Source organism: Diceros bicornis, chromosome 5 (assembly GCF_020826845.1).
Source record: "Diceros bicornis minor isolate mBicDic1 chromosome 5, mDicBic1.mat.cur, whole genome shotgun sequence".
Classification (NCBI taxonomy): domain Eukaryota; kingdom Metazoa; phylum Chordata; class Mammalia; order Perissodactyla; family Rhinocerotidae; genus Diceros; species Diceros bicornis.
In genome coordinates, this window is record NC_080744.1 from 46,355,418 (window position 1) to 46,382,348 (window position 26,931).

General features: G+C 39.2%; 1 protein-coding gene across 1 annotated transcript in view; it reads right to left on the bottom strand.

Annotated features, from left to right (window-relative positions):
- Positions 1-18,231, bottom strand: part of ATP8B4 (ATPase phospholipid transporting 8B4 (putative)) — a 162,180-nt gene extending 143,949 nt beyond the window's left edge. Inside the window, exons 1-2 of the mRNA XM_058540543.1 lie at positions 18,199-18,231; positions 13,515-13,576 (exon numbers count right to left, since the gene is read on the bottom strand). Of these exons, the coding sequence (XP_058396526.1) occupies positions 13,515-13,576; positions 18,199-18,231 (95 nt within the window). The remainder of the gene's footprint in view (positions 1-13,514; positions 13,577-18,198) is intronic.
- Between the last annotated feature and the right edge of the window lie 8,700 nt (positions 18,232-26,931).

Sequence of the window (26,931 nt, forward strand, 5' to 3'; positions counted from 1 at the left end):
GCCTGGACCCTTCCCTAATCCTCCTCTGTTCTCCCCTCCCTCTCACCCCACCATTCAATTAGCGCTTCAATGGCTGATCTTTGCTGGAAGCCAATTCTACCATGAGTTATTCTGAGATAATAATATCCCTGCTACCAGCCTCCTAAGACTTGTGTGAGGGTCTTCCCATGTGTGTGCTCCCAGAGCACCTCATGCTTCCTTTTATCAGGGCACCGATTACTATAAAATAATAGTCTGTTTATTTGTCCACCTCTTCCCCTGGACTCCAGGCTCCTTGAGGGAAGGAATATGGGTCTTAATAATCTCTGTATCCGTAGTACCTAGCATGGTGGCTGGTACAGAGAAGTGTTACAAAAATGTGGGTTAAATGATAGATGGATGAGTGGTAAACATGAATCCCTGCCACTACTCTCAGTGCCCCTGTAAAACTTCTACTTCATGTCCCTGATGAAGTCCCAGCACATGTTGATTGACACACAGAGCAGATTAGATTATCTGAATGAAACACATCCCCTGTTGCCACCATGGCCCCATCGATCTTCACCGATGTTCATGTGTTCTCCTCCACGAAGCCCTCTGTAATCTCAATTCCATTTCTCAATACTTTGTTTTTCTCCTTTCCCTTGGAAATCCCCCATACTGGGCTTAACACTAGACATTAGTCAAATTTAAAATCCAATAAGTATTTATTTTGAATGAATGCTCACTTCTTTTCTCAGTCTTACAGAAAGCATACTTTATTCCACATATATTCTCCATTAAAAAATGCTATCAACTTTTGTCACATCTTCAAAACTTATTCTTTCTCCATCATTAGAGTCCATTTCCTTCTATCTGCAGTGTTCAGCAGCACAACCCCAATTACGCTTTTCTCTTTCTTCCTTATCTCTAGTAACTGGTCCACAATACCACTGCCAGAACTTTGTTTCCATGTGTTGCTGACAATATCACTCTTACAGCCCCCAAATTCTGCAGGTGCTTTTAAGTCTTTAGATCTAATTCAGAGATCATTACTCTTACTTTCTACTCTCTCTGCTCCTATTTTACTTTTCTTCTATTATTGCATATCTAATCCATGCCAAGGATTAACATCTAGAGAGAACTTTAAAAATTCCTGACATGGAATAAGGAAATAGGTCTTAGTTTTTAAGAATACTACTCAAGTTTAAAGGTGGTTTAATGTTCCCCTGAATTACAGCTTCAAAGCACCATTTCCCACCAGGCTTCCCCATCCTACTAAGGTTGTCTACCACCTGGGACTGGTTTGTCTACAGAGCCTGAATACTGACGAGAATTTTCGAAAGCTGCACATTCCTAATGAGACGAGTCATTTTGCTCATTCATCTTACTTTTAAGCAAAAACAGAGTATCATGGCAATCCTAGAGATAAACCTATCACATACCATAATGTATGATTACATTATATTTGGGGCAGAAATTGTTTCTTATTTAACTCTTCCTCCCCAGAATATAGCATTCTGCCTGACACAAAGTAGGCATTTAACAAATGCCGATTGAGTGAAAGAAAGAACAAATGTACAAACATAGAACCTCTCAATTAAAAGCCAAAAACAAGTGAATATTAGTTTCCTGGGTCCACTGTAACAGATTACCATAAACCAGGTGATTTAAAACAGCAAATAATGGGGCCGGCCCCGTGGCGTAGCAGTTAAGTGCGCGCGCTCCGCTGCTGGCGGCCGGGGGCGCACCTACGCACCGCTTGTCAGGCCATGCTGTGGCGGTGTCCCACATAAAGTGGAGGAAGATCCACATGGATGTTAGCTCAGGGCCAGTCTTCCTCAGCAAAAAGAGGAAGACTGGCAGATGTTAGCTCAGGGCTGATCTTCCTCACAAAACAAATAAAACAGCAAATCTTTATCCTCCCACAGGTCTACAGGCTAGAAGTCCAAAACCAAGGTGTCAGCAGGGGTCAGCAGGGTGGTGCTCTCTCTGGAGGCTCTAGAGAAGGATATCTTCCATGCCTCTCCCCTAGCTTCTGGCAGCCTCAGTCTTTCCTTGACTTGAGTCTATATAACTCTAATCTCTGCCTCCATGTTTATATTATCCTCTTTTCTGTGTATCTTCTTCCTTTCTCTTCTCTTATAAAGACACTTATGATTGGATTACCAGGATGATCTCAAGATCCTTAATTTAATTATATATGCAAAGATGCTTTTTCCAAATAAGATCATATTCACACATTTCAGTGGACATACCTTTTGTGGGGGGCAGGGTCACCATTCAAACATGACAATAGGATATAGTATAATCTAAACTATTTTTGAAATGAATATTGTGTGGAGGACTAGAGAGGAAAAAGAAGAGGAGAAAACAAAAATGGAGGAGGACAGGGACAATGACATGCTTTCACAAGTTCATTGTCGTTTACTCTGATCTGGGTAGTAAAACCAAGAGTAATTTCTATATTTTCTTTATACTCTTTTAAGTATTCTTAAAAGTCTTAAAAGACAGATAATATACCAACCTAAAATGCATGGAAGAAATTAACCCATTGTGATCTACACACACACACACACACACACACACACACACACACTAGAATATTACTTAGCTGTAAAAAAGAATGAAATCTTGCCATTTGTGACAACATGGATGGCTCTAGAGGGTATTATGCTAAGTGAAATAAGCCAGACAGAGAAAGAAGAATACTGTATTATTTCACTTATATGTATAATCTAAAAAAATTAAATAAATGAACAAACAAAACAAAACAGAAACAGACTGATAGATACAGAGGACAAATTGGGGGTTGCCAGAGAGGAAAGGGGTGTGGGGAAAGGCAAAATAGGTGAAGGGGATAAGAGATATAAACTTTCAGTTATAAAATAAATAAGATGGAGGGATTTAATACATAGCATAGGGAATATAGTCAACAATATTGTAATAACTTTTTATGATGACAGATGGTAAATAGTTTTACCAGGGTGATTATTTTGTAATGTGAATAAATTTTGAACCACTATGTTGTATACCTGAAACTAATACAATATTATATGTCAACTATACCTCAAGAAAATAATTTTTTTAAAAGAAAAGATATATGCACTTCTATGTTCGTTGCAGCGATTTACAATAGCCAAGATATGGAAATAACCTGAGTGTCCATCAGTGGATGAATGGATAAAGAAAATGTGGTAAATACATACAGTGGAATACCACTCAGCCATAAAAGAGAATGAAATCTTGCCATTTGCGACAACATGGCTAGATCTTGGGGGTATTACGCTAAGTGAAATAAGTCAGATGGAGAAAGACAAATATCATATGATTTCACTCGTATGTGGAATCTAGAAAAGTAAAACGAATGAACAAACAAGACAAAAACAAACTCATAGATACAGAGAACAGACTGGTGGTTACCAGAGGGGAAGGGGATTGGGGGGTAGGCAAAATGTGTGAAGGGGGTCAATTGTAAGATGACGAACGGTAAATAGACTTTTGGTGTTGATCACTTGGTAGTGTATACAGATGTTAAATTATGATGTTGTACACTTTATATTTAAATATTATATTTATCTACAAATTATGTAATGTTACATACCAATTTAACTGCAATTAAAAAAAAAAAAGCAATTGAGGGGCCGGCCTTGTGGCGTAGAGGTTAAGTGCACGTGCTCCACTGCTGGTGGCCCAGGTTCGGATCCTGGGCGCGCACCACAGCACTGCTTGTCAAGCCATGCTGTGGCGGCATCCCATATAGAGTGGAGGATGATGGGCACGGATGTTAGCCCAGGGCCAGTCTTCCTCAGCAAAAAGAGGAGGATCGGCATGGATGTTAGCTCAGGGCTGACTTCCTCACAAAAAAAAAAGTAATTGGGGCTGGCCCGGAGGCGTGGTGATTGGGTGTGTGTGCTCCGCTTCGGTGGCCCAGGCTTCACAGGTTCAGATCCCGGGCGTGGACCTATGCACCCCTTATCGAGCCATGCTGTGGTGGCGTCCCATATAAAGTAGAGGAAGATGAGCACAGATGTTAGCCCAGGGCCAATCTTCCTCAGAAAAAAGAGGAAGGTTGGCATCAGATGTTAGCTCAGGGCTGATCTTCCTCACACACACACAAAAAAAGTAATTAACCCATTAAGATTATGTCAGGAGATCTAAAGTAAAATGCCCTTGTAGTAGAAATGTGTTACTTAATCAACAATAAGTAGTTAGTTGACAAAAACTTTAACTTAAAACATCTATTTGGTTTGGTATAGACAACCTGTGGGCTCTGACTGAAACCAAATTTATTCACTATCATGCTATGATCTCTTCTAGCTTTCATATTTTAATATCTTAAGAAGACTTTACATTATTAATGTTCTAACATCTCCAAAGCCTTTGTGGTTTAAGTTTGGGCTTGTTTTTTCAAAAGAAATTCTAGATCTCCTCCCCTGACAACTGAGAAGAGATGCATAAACCTACTTTTGAAAAAGAGAATCAAGTTTGAAATATTACATAGAACTTGGTGTATTTTTAACTTTCATTGTCATCTAAGATAAGTGGGTCCTAGCTACAGAAGAGCACGCTATTTTGGCAAGCAGCTGTGACGGGTTGGAGTTCAGAGCCAAGGAAGAACCACGCTACTTTGAGTAATAAAAGGGAGATAAATATGAGGGGCCCCAGAAGGAGACTGGAGCCAACTGCCCTGAGCGCTGAGAGGAGAAAGGAGAGATTACACAGGCCAGCAGCAGAGAGAGAGTTTAGGGGAAGAAAAATGTTAAAATGGAATTTCACATTGTTTGCCATGGAGTATGTGAAATAAACCTCCTCCCTTATATCCCCAACAAAATCTTCATTCAACTCTACCTTGCTCTCTAATGCTTTTACGCAGAAGAGAGGTTTTTTGAGGGAGCTTTAGGAGGAGAAAAAGGGAGCACGTAACATCTGGGTTACATAAACTTTAAAAAGAAATGAGGAGATGCCACTGAAAAGCCCGTGTGCAGAGTTTTGAAGTGTTATAATTTCCCGTCATTTCAAGATGTACCTCATTTGGGGAAACAGTCACCGTTTAGAAATTCAACACTTAAAAAAATTGTATTCATGCAATATAATAATTGATTACAATGGAAAATCGTTTACAAGAACTATAACAACATCACTGCTCGCATACAGAAACCAGCCCCTTGGCAGACCGACCCTTCCATCTGCAAACTGCAAAACACACTGAAACTGCCCAAGAAATGATCAGTCCAAGACTTAAGAAACTGAAATTAATTTATTGAAGGTGAAACTATTTTTGAAACACTTTTAGTGTGATTTAGCAACGTGACCTAAAAATTAATTTTTTTTTTTTTTTTTGGTGAGGAGATCAGCCCTGAGCTAACATCCGCCAATCCTCCTCTTTTTTTGCTGAGGAAGACGGCCCTGGGCTAACATCTGTGCCTATCTTCCTCCACTTTATATGGGACGCCGCCACAGCATGGCTTACCAAGCAGTGCGTCGGTGCGCGCCCGGGATCCGAACCAGCGAACCCCGGGCCGCCGCAGCGGAGCGCGCGCACTTAACCGCTTGCGCCACCGGGCCGGCCCCTAAAAATTAATTTTTAAACCACTTCCACTGAGTCCAAAAAGCACAAAGACTACTCCCATTAGCTTGCTTTTGAACTCATTGTCATTCAAACTCATAATAGTGTGTTTTATCAACATTGTTTAAAAAAAGAAGAATCAATTTTTTCACCTCAAATTTTCCTTTCAAATATAGAAGTCTCTTCACACAGACCCCAAATAATTGTCCCCCAGACCCAATGGCACCATCACAAAGTGTAAGTTATCTGGGTGGGCTGGAGATGAAAAACTCAGAGAGTTGCTGCTCTGCCTTGTGTTTAACCACAGAAGTCGCCACTCCAGGTGCAAGTCCCCAGGCCCCAATGAAGATGAGGTAACTCAATGCAGTGTTCGTCAGTTCTCCCTGGTGATCAACAGACTCCCAGAACCTCACGTGTTCCCACTCCCCCACTTACAAGAAGCACACAGACACACTAAGTATGTGTCAGCTTCAGACACATTAAGTTCAATGATCTTTGGTATTTTTTGTTGCAGGCACTCAAAGAGAAAAAGTAAGAGCATATATAATAAGAAAAATAATCCACTCTTACCCAAGACTGACATTGTGGATCAAATTCAGCAGAGGGCAATGCCATACATGAATACTCTCTTCCTGGGTAAGTTATTTCCAAATGATAGGTCTTTTGACCATTGGTCTACATACCTCTAACCTGGTGGGACAAAGAAGGTGAGAAGAGTTCCTTCATAGCTGCCTGAAGGATCTGCTAGCCACTCTTCTGAATCACTGCCCAAATTTACTCTAGGCACTCTACAGACCAGAACTGATGCATATATTTTATGCATGAGTGCTACACGGCTAGTAATTATAATATAAAACTTATATTCAAACTGTTTCAAATTATTGATGTTTGGGGATTTACATGTGTCACTAATACGTTTTTTTAAAGCAGAACATTTTGGGCTTTTTTTTGACATTTTGCTATGATTAAGAAAAGATAGACTTGGAACTTGGTGGTGGTGGACTGATAGCTGCCTATTCAGGAAACTCCCATATTTGATGGAATTGAAACTTTTCAGGGTTCAGTAACTATGCCCAAAGTAGTCCTGCTCACACTTAAACCCTGGATACTCTGATAAAGCTTGCTGTCGGTGGACTGAATAGTAATGCTTCAAGTTCTAATCACTTCATATGGAAATAATGGGTTCATGTAATCATCGTAGGTAAGTTTTATAAATATGTCACAAAAACCCAGTCTTATGGAAAGGGGTTTATTAATTTAGAAAGATCAAGAAATTATATTTCAAAATTGCAAACAGACTAAATATCAAACAATAGGGAAATGGTTATGTGAATTATGAGTCATGCACTCAACAGAATGTTATGCAGCCCTTAAAAATTATGCGTAAAAAGACACTGGAAAAATAATAATGATATGCTGTACAGTGAAAATAGAAGGATAAAAATATATATGCACACCATTATAAGAAATCTTGGCATAGAAAAAAGACAGAAAAAATAGTAACAATAATTACATTTGGATATGGAAGTATGGATGTTATTTTCTTCCCTCTACTGTTTATTTTCCAAATTTCTCTTAATGGACATATGTTATTTCTATAATGGGGAAAAAAAACTATATACTAAAGAAAAAAACGAAACAAAACTTTCTATCCTAACATCCAATGGGAGTCATCACTCAAACAAACTGGAAAAGTTGACTAAGAGAAAGTCGACAAAGAGAAACTTTCTTCCTATTGAAATAGTGTGCTTGTTCACATAATTATGTGGCATCTAGGAATACCAGACTTGAATAGTGCAGGGACGATACTCTGCAGGAGTGAAAAAAAGCCCCTGTCTCTCCCTGTTAAATACACACAGTTTCCAAAAGAAAAATGATTAAGATTGGTAGGAACAGCTCTTTCTGTGAAAGAGCATGGGACATTTAAGCCAAGTTTACTGATGCTCAGGAAAGTATCAAGTGGAACGTGTTGCACAGAAAGCTGATGGTCAAGAGCCGTTTGAAATCTGCAGGTGTTAGAGAAACACCCCGTTCACTGCACTGGAGCATTTGATCTCAGATTGTTCTAACGCAAAAGTATAAATTCAGGAGAGGTTAGGGAAGTAAAAAGATTAAGAAAAAACGTCGCTGACTCTATTTGTTAATAGTGACACAAACCACAATGCTGGCAGCCTGCAAGGTGGAACAGAGAATCCTGGGCTTAGAATCAGGAGGCCAGGCTAGGAGGACAGAGTTCGTTTTCATTCCCTGTTCAGTTCTCTCACCTGTAACTAAAGATGTTGTATAGAGCAGTGTCGTCCAATAGAAATAGAATGCCACATAAATGGGAGCCACATAAGTAACTTTAAATTTTCTGGTAGCCACATTCAAAAATAGTTTTAAAAAAAAGGTAAATTTAATTTTAATAATATATTTTATTTAACCCAATGTATACAAAATATTATAATTTTAAAATGGAATCAACATAAAACAAATGCTTATAATATATCTTATACTCTCTTTTTGGTACTAAGTCTTGGAAATCTGGTGTATACTTTATACTTACAACATAAATTTCAAGTGCTTAGTAGCCACACGTGACTATGGGCTACCTAATTGGGTACCAGAAGGTCTCCACATTCCTTTCCTTGTCTAAAATCCATATGACTAGAAATGTTGATATGGATAGAACAACAAACTTGGATGGAAAAACAAAAATTGGAAGTTGCATAAAAAAGTCAGCAAATGGTTCAGCATTGAGGACAATACATGTAATGGGGAAAGAAATAAAAGACAAAAGTGGGAAAAATTAAAATCTGAATTTCTGAAGGAAAGAAAAACATGGCAAAGTAATTATTGATTGGTCAAATGTTTGACTAAAAATGTGAGGCTTACTACAAAAAATACAGAAATAAGCATTGCAGAATGATTCCTTCGTAAGGATTTTTTTATGTGAGAAACTCTGCTTACCATTTTAAAAATGAATGGAATTCCTTTCCTTGGGTGTCTTTTATAATTGGAGAGATATAGGCATAGAGATATAGATATAGGTAAAGAGACGGCTTCAATCAGAGGTTCTCCACTCAGTTTGCGTATTAGAATCATTTAGAAACTAAAAAACACCAGAGCCTCACCTCCAAGACCCTCATTTAATTGCTCTGGGGTATGGCTGGGGCACAGACAAAATGTGCAGCAGCTGGGGTTGAGGAGCACCAGATTGGATGACCTCTGCAGCAACTTTCAGACTCCCTCTCATGGCCTCTCACCTGCCGTTGCTCCCACAGTAGCCAAGGATGTTAGCATGACTTGAAGAAATGTCTTCCCGTGAGACACTGAAGTATCTATTGCTATTCACAGGTTCAGTCAGCCTGGGGCAAAAACGTGCACTTCTAATACAGCAGTCACATTAATTTCTACGGTATGGAATCATGCCATGCCACCTGACTTAGTTTTAGAAATAAAGTTACCAGGGGGCTGGCCCAGTGGCATAATGGTTGAGTTTGCGTGCTTGGCTTCGGCGGACTTGAATTCTCGGGTTCATATACTGGGCGCCGACCTACACACCACTCATCAAGCCGTGCTGTGGCAGTGTCTCACATATAAAATAGAGGAAAGTTGGCACAGATGTTGGCTCAGCGGCAATCTTCCTCAAACAAAAAGAGGAAAGTTGGCAATGGATGTTAGCTCAGGGCCAGTCTTCCTCACCAAAATAAATAAATAAATAATAAAAAAAATAAAGTCATCAAAAGATTTCATCAAAGGCTGATATAAGACCTATTTCTTAAGTACTTTCACATATTATAACAGATGGCATAGGCAGAAGATTGGTTCTGATTTGAAAGGAACAGGAGTAACAAAACCAAAAAAGTGAAATTGAAAAGGAAGCTTATAAAGGAAGGGTTTTATCCTCTAATTATTTTTTTTTTTATTTTATTGAGGTCACATTGGTTTAACCACACATCTATGGACAGCTCCTCTTTGACAAAGGAGCCAAGAACATACAACGGAGAAAGGAAAATCTCTTCAACAGATGGTGCTGGGAAAACTGGACAGCCACATGCAAAAGAACGAAAGTAGACCATTATCTTACACCATATACAAAAATTAACTCAAAACGGATTAAAGACTTGAATGTAAGACCTGAAACCACAAAACTCCTGGAAGAAAACATAGGCAGTACGCTCTTTGACATCGGTCTTAGCAATATCTTTTTTGAATACCATGTCTCCTCAGGCAAGGGAAACAAAAGAAAAAATAAACAAACGGGACTATATCAAACAATTCCTCTAATTATTTTGTGACTTAGATTTACAATGTTCTGCACTACAGCTTGCACAATGCTCAGAAAGTAGATGAGTAATGCTCCAGGCACTGAAAGTGTGGATATGTATGTTTATTTACATACATATTACGTATAGATAAACTACATATATATTATGTAATTATGTTTATGTTTTTATAATTGTATTAAAAACCCTTCAAATACAAAATAAATAGTGGAGATATGATCCCACCACAAAGCCCACACTTACACATCGCTTCATGAATGGAAGGAAGTCTAATTTAGGCTCTTACTTGCCATGTAACCCTGGACAACTCACTCCCTTTCTGGGCCTTAATCTCTAAAATGGGGCACTATTACCCAGAGCTTGGGGTGTTACAAGAACTAAATGTGGAAGCACTAGAGCCCACACACAGTAGTTGCTCAATGAATGAAATGTAGCTGCCCACCGTCCTCGCTTCTGAGCACACAAGAAGGGAGACCTGAAGCCCGGATGGAAAATTAATTGCACAAAGTCACACAGTGATCACTAACACGGACCCAGGTTTCTTGACTGTTGCTTTCATCCCATCCCATTCCGCTCAGGGACCTCCTTCCCAAATCTGACCATGCCTCTCCTCCTTCCAAGACAAGCCAATGATGTCTCCTGTCCTAGCATAAAGACTCCAAGTCCAACACTTTCTGCCAGGAGCACACAAGGGAAGCCACAAGTACCTGCTGGTGCCCGCCCCAGTATGACGCCCACCTCCAGCAACACCTGGACTCCCCTGATCCTCTCCAGGCTTTTTACTTTATTTCTGGATCATGAGCCATAGGTGCCAAGAATAGGCTCAAAAGCACTTTCTTAATATTTTCCATTAACATTGCCATGAGATTAAGTATGCATGGACTACTGTTTTAGTTCCCTAGAACCAGATCCTGAGATGAGGATTCACATGCAAGTGGTTCATTAGGAAATTATTTCCAGGAGAAACTGGCAAGGGAGATGAGAAGCAACATGGAGAAGGGGAAGAAGCCACGCAAGGGTGGGACTGCAGGCAAAGTCTCACCCTCAGCCTGATCTCCATGGGCGGTCAGAGTGCAAATTACACCACCTCAGAGGTTGTCCAACTTGAGGCTGGGGCGCTGCTCGTTAATATTCTTGCACCAATCCATCACTTGCTTCAGTAGCCCAAGGGCAATGCTCTGAAGAAAGCGGCAGGTGCAAGCCCTTAGAAGCAACTCAAACAGGAGCTGGGGGTGAGCAAAGGAAGACAGTGGGGGTCTGGGCAGAGCCCCAACAGTGTCTTCTACAATCAGCAGCTCCAAAGGAGGACTCAACTCCCTGGGCTATCTCAGATCTGAGCCCATTTGGTTTCTCCAACTTTTCAAAATCCAAAAAGTAAAAAGCCAGTCTCCATAGCCTGAGTACATTCCACTAAGATCACCATCCCAGCTGCTGGAATTAGGTAGTGATGGAACTCACCCAAATTCAACAGATCAAGCTCTTCTGGTAGATTGCCCTTTCAGCAAGGATTCTTGTTACTGCTCAGTTTTGAAAATTCAACAGACACTGTGCTAGGCTCAAGGGACACAGATGTGATCAAGAGAGATGACCCTTGCCCTAGAGGAGCTCACAGTAGTGGGTAATCTTACAAACAGAAAATCTTGCCTGATTTTTCACCAAATCCTAAGGAATACTCCATTCTCAATGATATGTGCCTCTCCCTTCAACTTTACAGGATCAGCAACAATACTTATCAAAACATCACACCGTAGGGGCCAACCGGTGGCATAGCGGATCAGTGCGCGTGCTCTGCTGCGGCAGCCTGGGGTTCGCAGGCTCGGATCCCGGGCGTGCACCGATGCACCGCTTATCAAGCCAGGCTGTGGCGGCGTTCCTTATAAAGTAGAGGAAGATGGGCACGGATGTTAGCCCAGGGCCAATCTTCCTCAGCAAAAAGAGGAGGATTGGCAACAGATGTTAGCTCAGGGCTAATCTTCCTCACTAAAAAAAAAAAAAATCACACCATATTGAATTTCAAAGAGATGCTACCTCATAAGGAATCAACAAAAAGCTAAGTGAAATCACAAGAAAGCAACGCTAATACTACTTATAATTATTATGACAATGGTAGCTAGCATGTGTGGGAGACATACAGTCATCGAGTTTCTGAATATCTAAGTTACTGAATTAATCTCATGGCCTTCAAGTAGAGGCCCCAATATCTATCTCTGCCCAGATATTGCCACGAAATTTAACTAGTAATTTGAGAGACATTAAAAGGTATGCTAGAGCCATTAGTTCAAATTCATTATGTAATGTATGTATTGTACATATTTTTAACACACTTTTCATGAGATGATCCTTCAAAATAATGAGACTGATTATCCAATGTTCCTTGGGGAATTAGTCATATCATATTAATGTCAGATGTAATACCCACTCAGAACTGCAGGACTTGAGAAAGTCAAGATATGGAACAGGACAGCTCAAAGCCACACCTTACAAGAGCTTACAAAGAGTCAACACCTCTTAAGAACTTGCCCAAGACCATAGAATTATTCGGTCAGAACTAAATGCATACGTAAGTCTCTCTGAGGGCAAAACTCATGCTTTTAAACACCATATTGTAGTGATAAAAATGCAAAACCTGCTAACATTGGAAATAAAGCACATAGTTCCAGCCAGGCATCTTTATGGCTTATCAACGTCCCACCAGGATCACATTTTCAGAGGCTCTGTCTCTACAACTATGGTTTTAGATTAAGCCCATTTTTCTTCACTGTGCATTTAATGCTAATTTCTAAAACAAGCCAACAAAGAAAAACTATATGTATTCATTACATTATCAGTGATCAGTCAACATTTTAGTTATGGAAAGAGATAAGCACTTCAATCCTACCAGTTATTGGCTAAGCTACCTAGCCCTTCTTCACATCTATCATTTCTTGGAATTTTCCATCTCACTTGTTTTATAATTAACTTGTTTTATGATTTTTCCCTTTAAAAATTATATTCTTCAAAGTATACAAATGATTCAAAATCATCAGCCCATGTGATTGGCTGCCAGATTGAAGTACACTATTACAAATTTACTTTTCCACATGTTATTTTTAGCAAAAAAGGGACAAAAAGAATGAGAGTAAGAAACAATGGAATGAAGTTCAAAATTTATCTTTAAGTTTTCTAAAGGTGTTTTTGCTGTTGTGTGTAAACACACGTTTTAAAGAATTTCAGATTCAAGCAACATTCCCGTAAATATTTCTTACTGGTGGATGAATTTAAAAGCAATGAAAAATTTATGTTATGGTAGATAATCCATTCTAATTTCAACTCTCAAGAATACAAAATTCTTATCACTGTCACTTGATACAGTAATGTGTTGAAGTCTCTGTAGCAAGATTCCCCAGAAATTACCAAATTGAATAATTCAACCAAACACTTATGAAACATCTACTACATACATGAGCTGATTCTAAATAGCATTTGATCTAGAAACATAAAGTAACAATGATATGTTGTATTCCACACAAGAGACTTTAAGTAGAAGTTGAGTGGGTAGCACAAGCATTTGCTTAACATAAAAAAGAGTCATGAAGATAAAATGGACTTACATTGCAATTTTTAATAAATTAAAGGGGAAAAGAAACATACATTTAATTAAAAGAGAAAGCCACCAATTGTCAAGATGTGTTTTGGGGTCCCAGAAATCTTAAAAATAACCCAAAGAATGTATTTCTTACTTGCCATCGATGAGCACTTCAGACTGCCGATTATTCACTTGATCATCACTCTTGTGGCGAAACTGAAAATCAAAGTGTTTGTGAGAAAACATACTAAATGATACCTTGTCAGCACAAACAGGGACACTGAAATACTTTGAGTTCATCTGTTTGAACAATACCACCATTGATCCAAGATGAGGATGACTTATGCTTACCTTGGACTCAACTTCACATGTTCTAAGTCTGAATCAAGACCTTTCTCACCAACTTTGTTCTGGGTGTCCCCAATGGTACTAGTCTAGTCATATGTTCATCCAATTCCCACCTACTTTTAGTTGCTTCTAAGAAGACAACATACTCTTTACTCTGCCACATAGTTCCAGAGAAAACCATACATTAATTTTGATGTCTTCAACAAAGCATGGGGGCTTCCATTTTTCTCACATATGTGCTCAACACTTTATTGGAACATCATTCATTCTGTTTTATAGATTTCTTTGAAGTCAAGAAACTACTTGTAACAACATGTATTTTTATTCTCCAGAAATTCTAATTGTTAACAGTAATCTTATGAAATACTGAGCATTTAAAACAAAAATCACAGTACAATACTGAACAACATTTGGTGTGGATTTGTGTTTTTATGCCCAAGTGATCCCATTTCTTATTGTATATTCCAGTAATGTCAACATCTTATATTTCTTAGAAGAATCCAAATATTATGAGCTCTCTACTAAACTCGTAAATTAGCAGCCATTCATATAAGACTATCTATATGAAGTGTCAAGATCAGATAGTAGTGGGCTAAAGTAGAGATCAGGTGTTATTTCAGCCAGTTACCCACAGATGAACGGGGGGTAGTATCAGGAGACATGAAACTTTAATTTCATAGATTGTAATCATCAGAATTAGTGTTTTATCCTTTTAAAAAAATTCAAAATATTGTATCAAAATCACAATATATAAAATGCTTCGACCAGCCCTTCCCTTTTTCAACAACCTTCTCAAACCCATCCCAATCTTTTTATTATGCTATGCCCAGTGTATACAACTACTCTGATGCCCAGGTATAAGTTAATGGATATTACTAGGAAAAATAAGATATTTAGTATTTGTTAACATGGAAAGAGCTTATAGTGTTGGTAGAGGAATAAATTAAGTCAGCCCATCATTGGCATGCAAACAAACTTCTCCCCACCAACAGAAAAATAGAAATGGAAATACTATTTTCTGAGTGCATAATTTGACAGGGGTGCTGGATATTCTCTGTTTGCTCCTCCATATCTACACCCCATTCATCTCCACTCTGCCCAGTGCCAGAGGAAGCTGACCTACATTGGTCCTAGCCCTCTGGCTTCTGGTTGGGTTTGGCCAACAGGTGGTAATGGCAGAAGATCAAAGGGTCAGAGGAAAGTGAAATGGGGTATTTATTCCCTGGCTTTCTTTGAGCTGGGTTAGCAGGCACTGCTTCCTCTACAAAGAGCCCCAGCTGCTGTTAGAAACCCTCAACAACAGCTCCAATCTGGTAATAGCTTCCTCCCTTTGCCCCTTCAGGCCTAGAAGTAGTCAAGCCACCCATGTTGCTACCCTACATGTTTTTCCTCACCTACATCCTTTGTGAATGGTCCCTTCACTATTAGTCTTTCTCCAATCTTCCCCCATTTCAGGGTGACATCTGTTTCCTGCCAAGACCCTGACTGATAAAGATATCTGGTTGTTGAACTGGCACATATTATCACAAAAATAAAATCATATTCAAGCATTAACTGCAGTAGAGACAAAGGATACTTGGTATTTAGTCACATCTGTGTCTAACCTGAAAACAGTCCCCTTCATTGACTAGCTGGGCATCACAGAAAAGGACCAATCAGTTCACCCCTGAAAGCTGAGCAGCCCATTCTCTGGGCCTCTTCTGCTCAGGCTTTTCCAAGGGGTCTTGGTATTGGCACAAGATGGAGTCTGGAAGGACTAGAAATGGTAGTCTCAGGCCCAGGCTGGCTCTTCTTGACAATTTGTTCTCTAGAAAAGAGGTGAAGGCTTAGAGGGGAACTGCCCAGGATAGGAAGGGAGAGAGGACTGGCATTGATTGTGTGCCTGCTGTGAGCCAGGCTCTGTGCCAGGTGCTCTACACACAGCATCTCATCTTGTCTTCCCAACAGTGCTGATGTCATTGGCCATATTATACAAGGAAAGGTTTGAAGACGTGGTTTGCCTCACGTCACACTGTTAGAACTCGGTAGGGCAAGGTGTCTTTCTCCAAAGCCCATGTTCTTTCTACTCTACCATTTTACTCTTCTATGAAGTGTGACTATAATGAATAACACCTTTAAAGTCAATATGTAGGAACTCATGCATCTAAACAAGTACTATTTCCCTGAAAGATCAGATAGTACAGATAAACCACACATTTACTCCAAAGATGTCATTACTCAAATCATTGTTGAAATTTCCTCTCCTACAATTACCTTTGGTGCTTCTAGCCCATTCTTTGAAGTATCCTTTGAAGATGGAGCTATTTATCCTTGGAAAGGACATGAAGGGGTGTCTTATGTTGAGAAATATATGAAAGCCTCTCTTAGAAAGCAGATAGGGTGAATAAGTTTTTTAAGGGGCTGAGAAATGGCATTTGTTTCCAAAGCTGGGTGAACACAAGTGATGAAATTGCCTTTCTTCTGTACCTTGTACACTGACCACGAAGGCAATCTATAAGAGGAGCTCCAAAGTATCTTGAACAATGGCAACCTCACAGAAATGAGTGGATTCCAGGAATGTCCCAAGCTGATCACTTTAAAGTCACATTATTCATCAGTATGAATAGGTCCTGTGTGTTAGTTAAAAATCCAGCCTCAAAGGTTATGGTCACAATGTGAACCATGAAATACATTAGGCATTTCATTAAAAATGAAGAGAGTTACATCCCATGTATCCTACAGAAACACGGTATATGATGACAAATTATATATATATAGGAAATTTTCAAATGAGTCACATCAAATTATTGATTTATCAAAAAATTATACATAGGGGCCAGCCCAGTAGTGCAGCTGTTAAGTGCACATGCTCCACTTCGGCGGCCCGGGGTTCGCAGGTTCTGATCCCAGGTGCACACCAACGCACCTCTTGTCAAGCCATGCTGTGGCAGCGTCCCATATAAAGTAGAGGAAGATGGGCACGGATGTTAGCCCAGAGCCAATCTTCCTCAGCAAAAAAAAAAAAAAAAAGAGGAGGATTGGAGTCAGATGTTAGCTCTGGGCTGATCTACCACACACACAAAAAAAAATTATACATAAAACAACTACGAGGAAGGATTTTATTAACCAACTTGATAAGTACAAATCTCCCCAACACACTTTCCCATACTCAACCACTCTCAGTTAGGCTGGGTTCCCACATTCTCCAAGAAGCCTTCCTTAATTCTCTCTCTCACACTCCACCTCCACTGCCAATCAGAACCAAGTCATTTCATTTTTTTATTATGATTCGTAAGGTTTTTATCTCATATCTTTGTTATTCGTGCGCAGATTCCATCTTCCCCTACTGAGTTTTAAGCTTTTCTTTTACCTTCAGGTTCTGTGTCTGTTTCATTTTTGTATTCCCCATATAGCTTAGCACAGAGGGATGTAGTGAATAAAGGCCAGTGCTCTAAAGCCAGATTGCCACAGGTAGACTAGGATAAGTCAAACCCCAGACAACCACACACAAAAAAATTATATATATATAATTTTAAGCCAATAATGAAGATAAAATAGAATCACAAAAAATACTCAATTGAATCTAAAAGTAGGTAGACAAAATGGAACAAAGAACCAATGGGGCATATAGAAAGCAAAAACAAGATGACAGACTTAAATCTAATGATAATGATAATCACATTAAATGTAAATGAGTTAAACATTATAATTAAAAGAGATTTTCAGATAGCACAAAAAAGCATTACCTAACTATACACTGTCTGCAAGAAATCCACTCTAAAGACATAGATAGTTTAAGCATAAACAGGAAATATGGGTATGAGTTCAGAGGAGAGGCCTAGGCTGGGAACATGAACATGTAAGTTACTGGTATAGATAGTTATTGAGGCTAGGGCACATGCAATCACCCAGGGTGAGAATATAACTTGTCTGGATTTAGAATGTTTGGTTTGCCCAAGACTGTGTTTTAGATCTTTAAATTTGAATAACCTTCTTTGGATTATGCAGACTTCAAAACTCTCTATTGTCTTATACTTCACATCTTTACATTAGTTGCCTGACTTTTGAAGCTATTTGATTTTATAACTCCTGGTATAACCAGCAGAGGATATGAGAGTACCTAATATCTACCAATTTCCAAAACTTAGACAAAGACATGTGATATAGGATAAATACTTCACTGAATAGAAGCAAGGTTTATGTTCTAACTCTGGTTTTTCCACTAATTGATTGTATTATCATTAGCAAATCACTAGTTTTTTATAGGCCTTAGTCTCCTCATGTGTAAAATGAGGAAGTGAGTCTAGTTATTGAAGGCTTCTTGCTTTTATCTTAAACAGGCTCTGGTTCTATGACACCTGTATTAATCCTCAAACAGATAGCAGAAGAGTTTTATATGGTATTGACCAAAGGAGCTTCATTCCAAAATTTCAAGTGGGTCTCTGTTTTCTACTTTTGAGAGGTCACAACTGAAATTGAGAACTCAAGAATACTCAAAAGCAAATACTCACATAGTCATCTGTGGCATCTTTGACAGCCGTCATAGTTATCACCAAGACCAAAGGCACAAAAGTGGTAAACCAGGTCAAGGAAGAGATTTCTGGAATCAGCTGAAAGAAACATTTCAAATGGTTCAGGGCTTTTAAATTTAGTAAATATATCTTCCAAATTTTGTCATTTAATTTTATGCGACTTGACAGAAATTAATGGGATTATATTTAGTTATTTGTACAAATGTAGAATGACTTTCAACAATTTAAGTGTTTGCATTCGGTTGAAAAGTATCATTGAACCACTTTTCAGACTACCTGACCAAAAATAAAATTTTTATAGCAAGTTAAGAAGTAAGCTTCTTGAAATCTTTCACAGATGATGATCTTTATCCAGGATGATAAAAGTCACCTGTCTTTTCTCAGCTTCTCATCTCAACTTGTAACGATTTTACCAACTCCTCATTAATTCCCAAAGAGAGACTCGAAGCATCTACCTTGCACCAGACACCGCCACATACTTTCCATATATTGTTTCATTTGCTCCTCAGAGAAGTTCATTGAGTTAGATTCTGCACCAGAGTTGTTTTGCACAAACAGAGTTGTATTCCCTGTAAATAGCACCCCAGTGCAAAATATTGTAACGGAATACATTGTGAATGGTGCCCCAGAGTCAGGAAACGCTGCAGCCCTGGGTATCATTTTCCCATTTTATAAATAAGTATCTGAGAGGTCAAGCAACTGGGCCAAGAACATACACTGCTAAAATTTGAACCTCAGTCTATTTGACTCCAAAGCCTTGTGCTTGTACCTCCAAAGCCACCCAACTGAGAGAGACATCACGACAGTTGACCCAACTCTCTTAGAGAGGTGGTTTTCAAATGGGGTTCAATTTAGAGCTGCTTCAGGGCCGTCACGCAGGGAAAGGTGGGTGGAAATGGTCAGTGTATGGAGACCAGGCCCCATCAAAACAGCTCTAAACTAAATCAATTTTATATAATAGCTTCCACATTAAAAAAAAAAAAACAACAAAAAACCTCAAAAGCCACTGAGGGACCAACAAAAACATTGGGCTGGGTGGCAAAAAAGCTGAATTCTAGTCCTAGTTCTATTATTAACTCGTGGTGAAAGCTTTACACATCACCTAATCTACCTAGGTCTAATTTCTTCATCAAAAATGAAAGGAGAGGGGGCCAGGCCTGTGGTGTGGTAGTTGAGTTCACGCGCTCTGCTTTGGCAGCCCCGGGTTCATGGGTTCAGATCCCCGGCATGGACCTATACACCGCTTATCAAGCCATGCTGTGGTAGTGTGCCACATACAAAAATAGAAGAAGATTGGCACAGATGTTAGCTCAGCAACAATCTTCCTCAAGCAAAAAGAGGAATATTGGCAACAAATGTTAGCTCAGGGCCAATCTTCCTCACTAAAAAGAAAAGAAAGAAAGAAAGGAGATTGAACTAAACCATCCCAAAGGTCCCTTCCAGATAAAAAAAATTCTGCAAACAAGAGCCTTTGACCATAAACAAGAAAGCCATTAGAGAAATGAGCTTAAAATTCTGGAATGATGTAAAGGGTTATATGAAGAAACCAAAAGCGAATTCACAGGGGAAAACAAAAGGAAAGAAATCTTGGATTCTAAAATCTCTTCAATAAATTGCAAGATGCACATTCATGGCTTTTTTTTTTTTTTGCCCTGTTCAGTATTCCGTTCTTCTCAACTATATCTTTATTTCTTAGGGAACTACCTCGCCCCCTCTACTTTCAGTCCATGTAATTTGGGTGCACTGATTCCATCCTGGCTCCAGGGTTTTGCATGTGATCTAGGTCAAGACAATCATAGCATCAAATTCTTAAGCCACAGTGATTGGTTTAGAGTTAGGGATATAACTCAGCACAGTCCAATCAGAGCTAATCCAAGCCTTGCTGGAGCAACAGAAAAAGGAATTCATTCTCTCTCCCCCCTTCCCTCCCTCTGTCTCTCCCTCTACCTCTCTCTCTCTTTCATGTTGGAGTTGAAGCTAGGAGGATACAAGTCTAAAGCTTTCAGGGCCACCAGGTAAAGGGCCTGCCTAAGAGTCAGGCAAAACATGGAGGAAAACAGAAGACAAAAAAAAGCACATCATGTTGACATAGTTTGCCCATGAATCCAGTCATACACGAAATGAGATATATCCCTGAATATATTCCCTTTTTGCTTAAACAAATTTAGATTTCTACCACTTACAACCAAAAGATTCTTAACACAAATAGTTATTAAATTAAAGAAAAAATAGTACTCAAGCTACTAATCTAGACTACATATCTAATCCATCTTCTTACCTCCTATAATTAACACAGAGCCCAGCACATTCTGAATCTGTCAGTTTAGTGTGATTAAATTACTCTAAAATAAACACTAGGTAAATAACTGGCTAACATGAGCTGTTTATGTGTATGTGTATTCTTTGATTTATGCCTCTTCCTTCCTAAAATAGCAGTAAAAAGAAGTTATTAACTGCCAATTAACCACTCAAAACTGTAAAAAATAGTCATTCTACAGTGAAATAATATATAGCATACATCATTTATTTTATATGTGTATAAAATAAGTCATGTTCTTAGATGCAAATGAAATTTGCTGAATTAAGTTCCACAAACTACTACTTGGCTAGACTCTTCGCCTTGACTCTGGCAGCACCCCTACTGACGACATGAGGGGGAGGCAAAGAAAAGAGGAAGGCTATGAAAAGTAATTATTAGGCTCTGGTTTGGTTCAAATAGAGTGCAAGGCTGCATTTTAAAATGGCCTCAGTGTTTAAAATGATGAATGTATTAGTTTTTACCCATTCCTAACCCTCCCACATTTGTGAAGAGAAGCAGCAACAATAACATTAAAAATCTGATAAGGATGGTTTTACCTAATCATGAACATTTAGCTGAGTAAATTAACTTACTTTTTCAAATCATATGAGTACTTTTAACAAAGAGATGATGAAGAAATACAACCTAAACATTACCTGTAAAATCAGTAGGAAAAGGAAATAGGCGTTTGCCACTCTTTGGAACTGTTCAAATAAATTAATTGGCAAGAAGGTGAGAAGGTTGTACTTGGATGTGTGAATACAATTATCCTGAAAAAGAAATAGTATCACATTAGTTTGGGGCAAGGCATTGCTCATTATCGGAAATAGCTCTAAAACTTAAAAGGCTGAGCATGAGTTATGCCAGAGCAAGAAAGATAAGCCAGTTATCTAGGAAAGTTTAAACTCTGTGTGGCCCAAGGCCTTCATTTTTCCCAAGATGACATGCTCCTGATAGTAAGTGAAATAACTGTTCAATGCCATAAAATCATCCATCACTAAAAAATACATCAAGTGCAAAAGTCTGCCCCTGAGATTTTCTACTCCTATGCATTCATTCATTCGGCAGATATTGCTTAAGCACCTAGTGTATGCAGACACTGAGCTCATGCTGAGGCCAGTGAGGTTAGAAGGAACTTCGAGGATCATCTCATCCACCTTGCCAAAGCATGAGGGTTTAGATAACTCTGACAAGGGGCCCCGAGACCTGCCTTTGAGTCTTCTGATGGGAAACTGACCACCTTGCAAGGCAGCCTCTTTCCATTTCAGAAGGGCAGTTGCTAGAAAGGTCTTTATTATAAGAAACCCAAATCTGCCTCCCTGTAAATTTTTGCTGTGTGCCAAATTCCATCCCTGGGGCCACCTAACCCAAGTCTAAGCCCTTTCCATGTTGACAACCTTCAAATAATTGAAGATGACTCATAGGACTCCCCTAAATCTTCTCTACTCTGATCCAGACATTCCCGAACCCCTCAGCCATTCTCCATGACTTGTTTTACAGGCATTTCTTCCTGGTCAGGCTCTCCTGGATTCATCCCAACTCCTCTGCAACTCTCTTAAAACATGGTACCCAGAACCAAACACATATTGCAGGTCTGATTCAACCAGTCCATTTGCAGTAGAGACTTTTATGCTTTGCGTTCTAGACTATTGTATTAACATGTCTTAAAATTTTATTAGCATCTTAGCAACTGATCTCAGTGTTTACTCATATTGAGTTTTGACGAACTAAAATCTCTAGATCATTTCTTCATAAATCACTATTAAATCAGGTCTCCCCCTCCTAAACATTCACAGTTGATTTTTTTTAAATATTGATGTACGATTTTTCATATATTCCTATTACACCAGCCTAATGAAAAAAAAGTTTAATCTTGAGTGTACTACTCCAAAGTACTAAATCTTCCTCCCAGCTTTGTGTCATCAAAAAATTTCAAACACATGCCTTATATATAGTGTTCCAAAGCTGTAGACTAAAACATTAAAAAGGACAGGGCTAACGATAAAAAAAAATTTTTTTAATAAAAGAAAATTATGGCAAACTACTAGAGACTCTTTACAGATTAATGTTAATAACTTGTTCAAGTGTTTATACAAAACATATTAAATATGTTTTATTTAACCATTTATAAATCCACCTAAACTTGAGGCTTAATAAGGTAGAGATCTTATCCACAAAGATAGCACGAGAAATTTGGGGTGACAGGTCTTGCTGAAATTCAGAATCAACATGCCCAGAGAATTTCCATCCATTCATATTTTAAAACTGACGTTAGTCTGTGTGACTTGTTTTAAGCGAGCCTATGCCGATTCCTAATAATCACTGCTACCTGTTTAAAGAAAATATGGTCATCTGTTAAATGGCCATTTTAACATTTACCAGGATCAATGTGTCCAGCTCTGCACAACAAGCTGTGGGAGAGTAAGAGAGGTGTCAAGAGAAGAGCTTAGTTGGTCCAATGCATAGTAATGTGCTGAAAACTGTTCTGTAAGCTGATGATGACTATTTTGCAGTGACTGACTTATTTACACAAGACCTGGGCTGGGAACGAAGGCTGTGAGAACTGTCGATCACGACACGTTTTTCTCAAAAAGGGACTTGGAGAAAATAACAGGGAAGAAAGAAGCTAAGGAGAAAAAGCATTAACTGAAAGGATCACATATTCCTAATTCTGTTTTATATTTTCCTTCTAAGTTGAAACTAAAATCAAGGTTAAGCCTATATCTTGCTTAAAGGACAGACAGAACATCTGCTGGGACATTCAAAACCATTACAGGAATTATAAAGATACTCTCCTACAAAATTGAATTCCACATAGGTGAAGAGCCCATTGTGTGGAATAAAGTGGTAATGCCAAATGGGGACTGGGACAGATTCGCTTAACTTGACGTATAGCAATGATTGTATTTGTTCTACTGGCTCTGTTGTGACTTAGTCACAGATGATGCAAACCCTCACAGCTATGACTGAGAACAAAGAACGAGGGCTCCCCCTCCTGGAGAATCTCTGGACATATTTACCTTTGTTTTTCAATGGAAAGGAAAAATTGTTTCCATTTCCACTGCCCTCTCCAAGAATGTGAGTATTGGTAAGACCTTAAATCAGGCATGTTAATATTCAGTCACTTCATTGAGCCAGCCTATTTGTTTACAGTCAAATTTTAGTACAACTGTTTCATAATACAGCATGGAGGATCTTCACCACTATCCTCTTAGCACAACTTTTCCACCATGCACTACTAGAAACATCCCAATTCAGAAGAAAAGAGGAGGAAGAGAAGGAGAGCAAGAAGAAAGAAGCACATTTGGAGAATCCATATAGCATCTTTAGTGCTAATAGAAGCCAGGCTGGCAGTCATGGCTTTAGTTTGGCCAGGTGGGCCAGTTAACTGACCCCATGATGAGGTAGGCCTAGCCACATAGTCATAAGCAATCCTGGACCAGGCAGGCCTCCCACGTGGTGGGAAAGAGCCTGCCCCTAGAGGAGCATCAGAGACCACCCGCTCCCTGAAGGAAGCTTACTGCCAAGAGGAAGAAGGCAGAGCTGAGCTGAGAAGGCCCAGATACTCCTCCAAGATTGACACATCAGGTAAATAACCACCTCCCACCGGGCAAAGTGAGTAAAGGGGTGGAGAAAGAAGTGTCACCCCAGCAGACACCCCTTCACCCAGAAGGCAACGTCAGGATGAGGAAAAAGCATCGCTCCTCTAAAATACGTCAATACAAAGGATCCACACACTTGTGGATCCAAAAGAGGCACCGTGAGTCTGGACTATAGAGGTCGGCACAAACTGAGGCTAGAGAGAGAAGTTCCTTGGACTCCATACTAAGGATTTTAGTCTTTATTGTAAGGTTTTAAGTATCTTGATGAGATTCTAATTTTAAAAGTTTACCCTAGGGGGTCGCCGGATGGCACAGCAGTTAAGGTCGCACATTAGGCTTTGGTGGCCAGGGGTTCGCCGGCTCGGATCCTTGGCGCAGAGGTACTCACCGCTCATCAAGCCATGCTGAAGCAGCGTCCCACATAGAAGAACTAGAAGGACCTACAACTAGGTTACTGGGGGCTTTGGGGAAAAAAAAGAAAAAAAAAAAAGAAGAAGATTGACAACAGATGTTGGCTCAGGGCCAATCTTCCTCAAAAAAAAAAAAAATAGATTACCCTAGCTACCAGGTAGAGAACAAATTGGAGCTGACACAAGAATAGATGTGAGAAGACCAATGAGGAGGTCTTTGAATTAGTCCAGACGAGAGATGATGGGTGGCTTAGACCAGGGTGGAGACAAAAAGAGTGGCAACAAATAATAATCATAATAGTAACTAATATTTATCAAGCTCTTGTACTGTATCAAAGACTATGTGTACTGTTCTAAGAGTTTTACATTTCATAGCTCATTTTATCCTCACAGCAGCCTTATGAAACAGGTACTATTATCCTCACTCTATAGAAGGGAAATCCAAGGGATTTTCTCTTCGCAAAGAGACAAAGTAGCTTACACAAGGTTACACAGCTTATGAGTGATGGAACCAGGATTTGAATCCAGGCACTCTGCTTCCAGAGCCCACCTCTTCACAACTGTGCTTCCCTGGTTCCCTGCAAAGCAGATGTCTCCTCTGCTTTCAGAGTAATCAGTCCTTGCTTTCTCCTCCACTCTGTATTGCTAGCCTGCTGCCGCTTTCCTCTCAAGGGAAATACTGTTCATCTATCTTTTTCTCTTGAGTCAATCCCCTCAGTAGGAGCCCATTATCTATTGCCTGATGTATGATTACAGCTTCCTTGTATTCCCTTTCGATCCCCCTCAAGAGTGATTCTCTTGGCCCCTGACAAAGCTCAATGCAGGCAAATAGGATAGCTAACCATTCCCTTCGTTTAGCTTTCCAACCGAAGCAGCAAAATTACTTTGCATTTTCAACATTAACTGCTTGGCTGAGGGAAAGAATAAAGTAAAAAATGATAAATTCTTCAGAATTGGGCCATCAAATAAAATATTAATAAAATGAGAAGCATTACTTTTTATAATGAGATTTTATTGTGTAATCATACTGCTTAAGAAAACAAAGCAAATAGAAAGTAACAAACACAGCTCAACTAATAAACAGAGCATTTGAGGAGTTTCCCTCAATTCTTCCACTGGCAAAATGGAGCTAATAATATTTCTCATCTAACTACCATATGATCCAGCTATTCCACTGCTGGACATTTATCTAAAGAACATGAAAACACGAATACATAAAGATACACGCACCCCTGTGTTCATTGCAGCATTATTCACAATAGCCAAGACTTGGAAGGAACCTAAGTGCCCACCAAGGGACAAATGGATAAAGAATATGTGGTATATATACAAAATGGAATACTACTCAGCCATAAGAAATGATGAAATTCAGCTATTTGTGACAACATGGATGGACACCGAGGGTAATATGCTAAGCGAAACAAGTCAGAGGGAGAAGGTCAAATACTGTATGATCTCACTCATAAGTAGAAGATAAAAACAACAAGAAACAAACACATAGAGACAGAGATTGGATTGGTGGTTACCAGAGGGGAAGGGAGGAGGGAGGAGGGCAAAAGGGATGATTTGGCATATGTGTGTGGCGATAGGTTGTAATTAGTATGTGGGTGGTGAACATGATGTAATCTATGCAGAAATAGAAATATAATGATGTACAGCTGAAATTTATACAATGTTATAAACCAATGTTACTGCAATAAAAAATTAATTAATTAAAAATATTTCTCATCTATATATTTATACAACTATTAGGGAGATAAGATGATATCACAGATGTGAAAGCATTTTTTTCTAAGTTGAAAGAATTATACAAATATAGAGTTTTGTGAGCAATCCCCAAAAAATACAAATGGATTTAGGAAATCCAGTGTACTAGGCAGGATGAACTGGGTATGCCACAGTAACAAACAACTCCAGAATCTTCTTGCTTAATATAATAAGAGTTTACTTCTTTCTCATACTACTTGTCCAACATGAGCCAGCAGGGATACTCTGCTCATCATCATAGTTACTCACAATGGACCAGCCACCATCTCAAATGCTTCAGAGGGAAAGGGAAAACTCTGAAGAGTCTCGCGCCCACAAGTTAATGCTTCAACCCAAACACTCACAACTCATTGACCAGAAAGAGTCACCATGTGTCCAAAAGGCAGAAAGCCAGAAACACTAATGGACGTCACTAATGGCTACCACAACCAGAAATGGAAACTAACCCAAATATTTGGAGAGTGTCAGACACATCAGCTACAAAAAATAAATATCAAAAACCAACCTCAGTGCTCCGAATCCAGTCCTGTTTTAATGCCAGATGTAACAGAGATTTGACTATTTTCCCCTTCCCCTCAGCTAAAAGTGCTCCAAATTTCTTAGTTGATTGGAATAGATTCAAGCCCTGTCCATA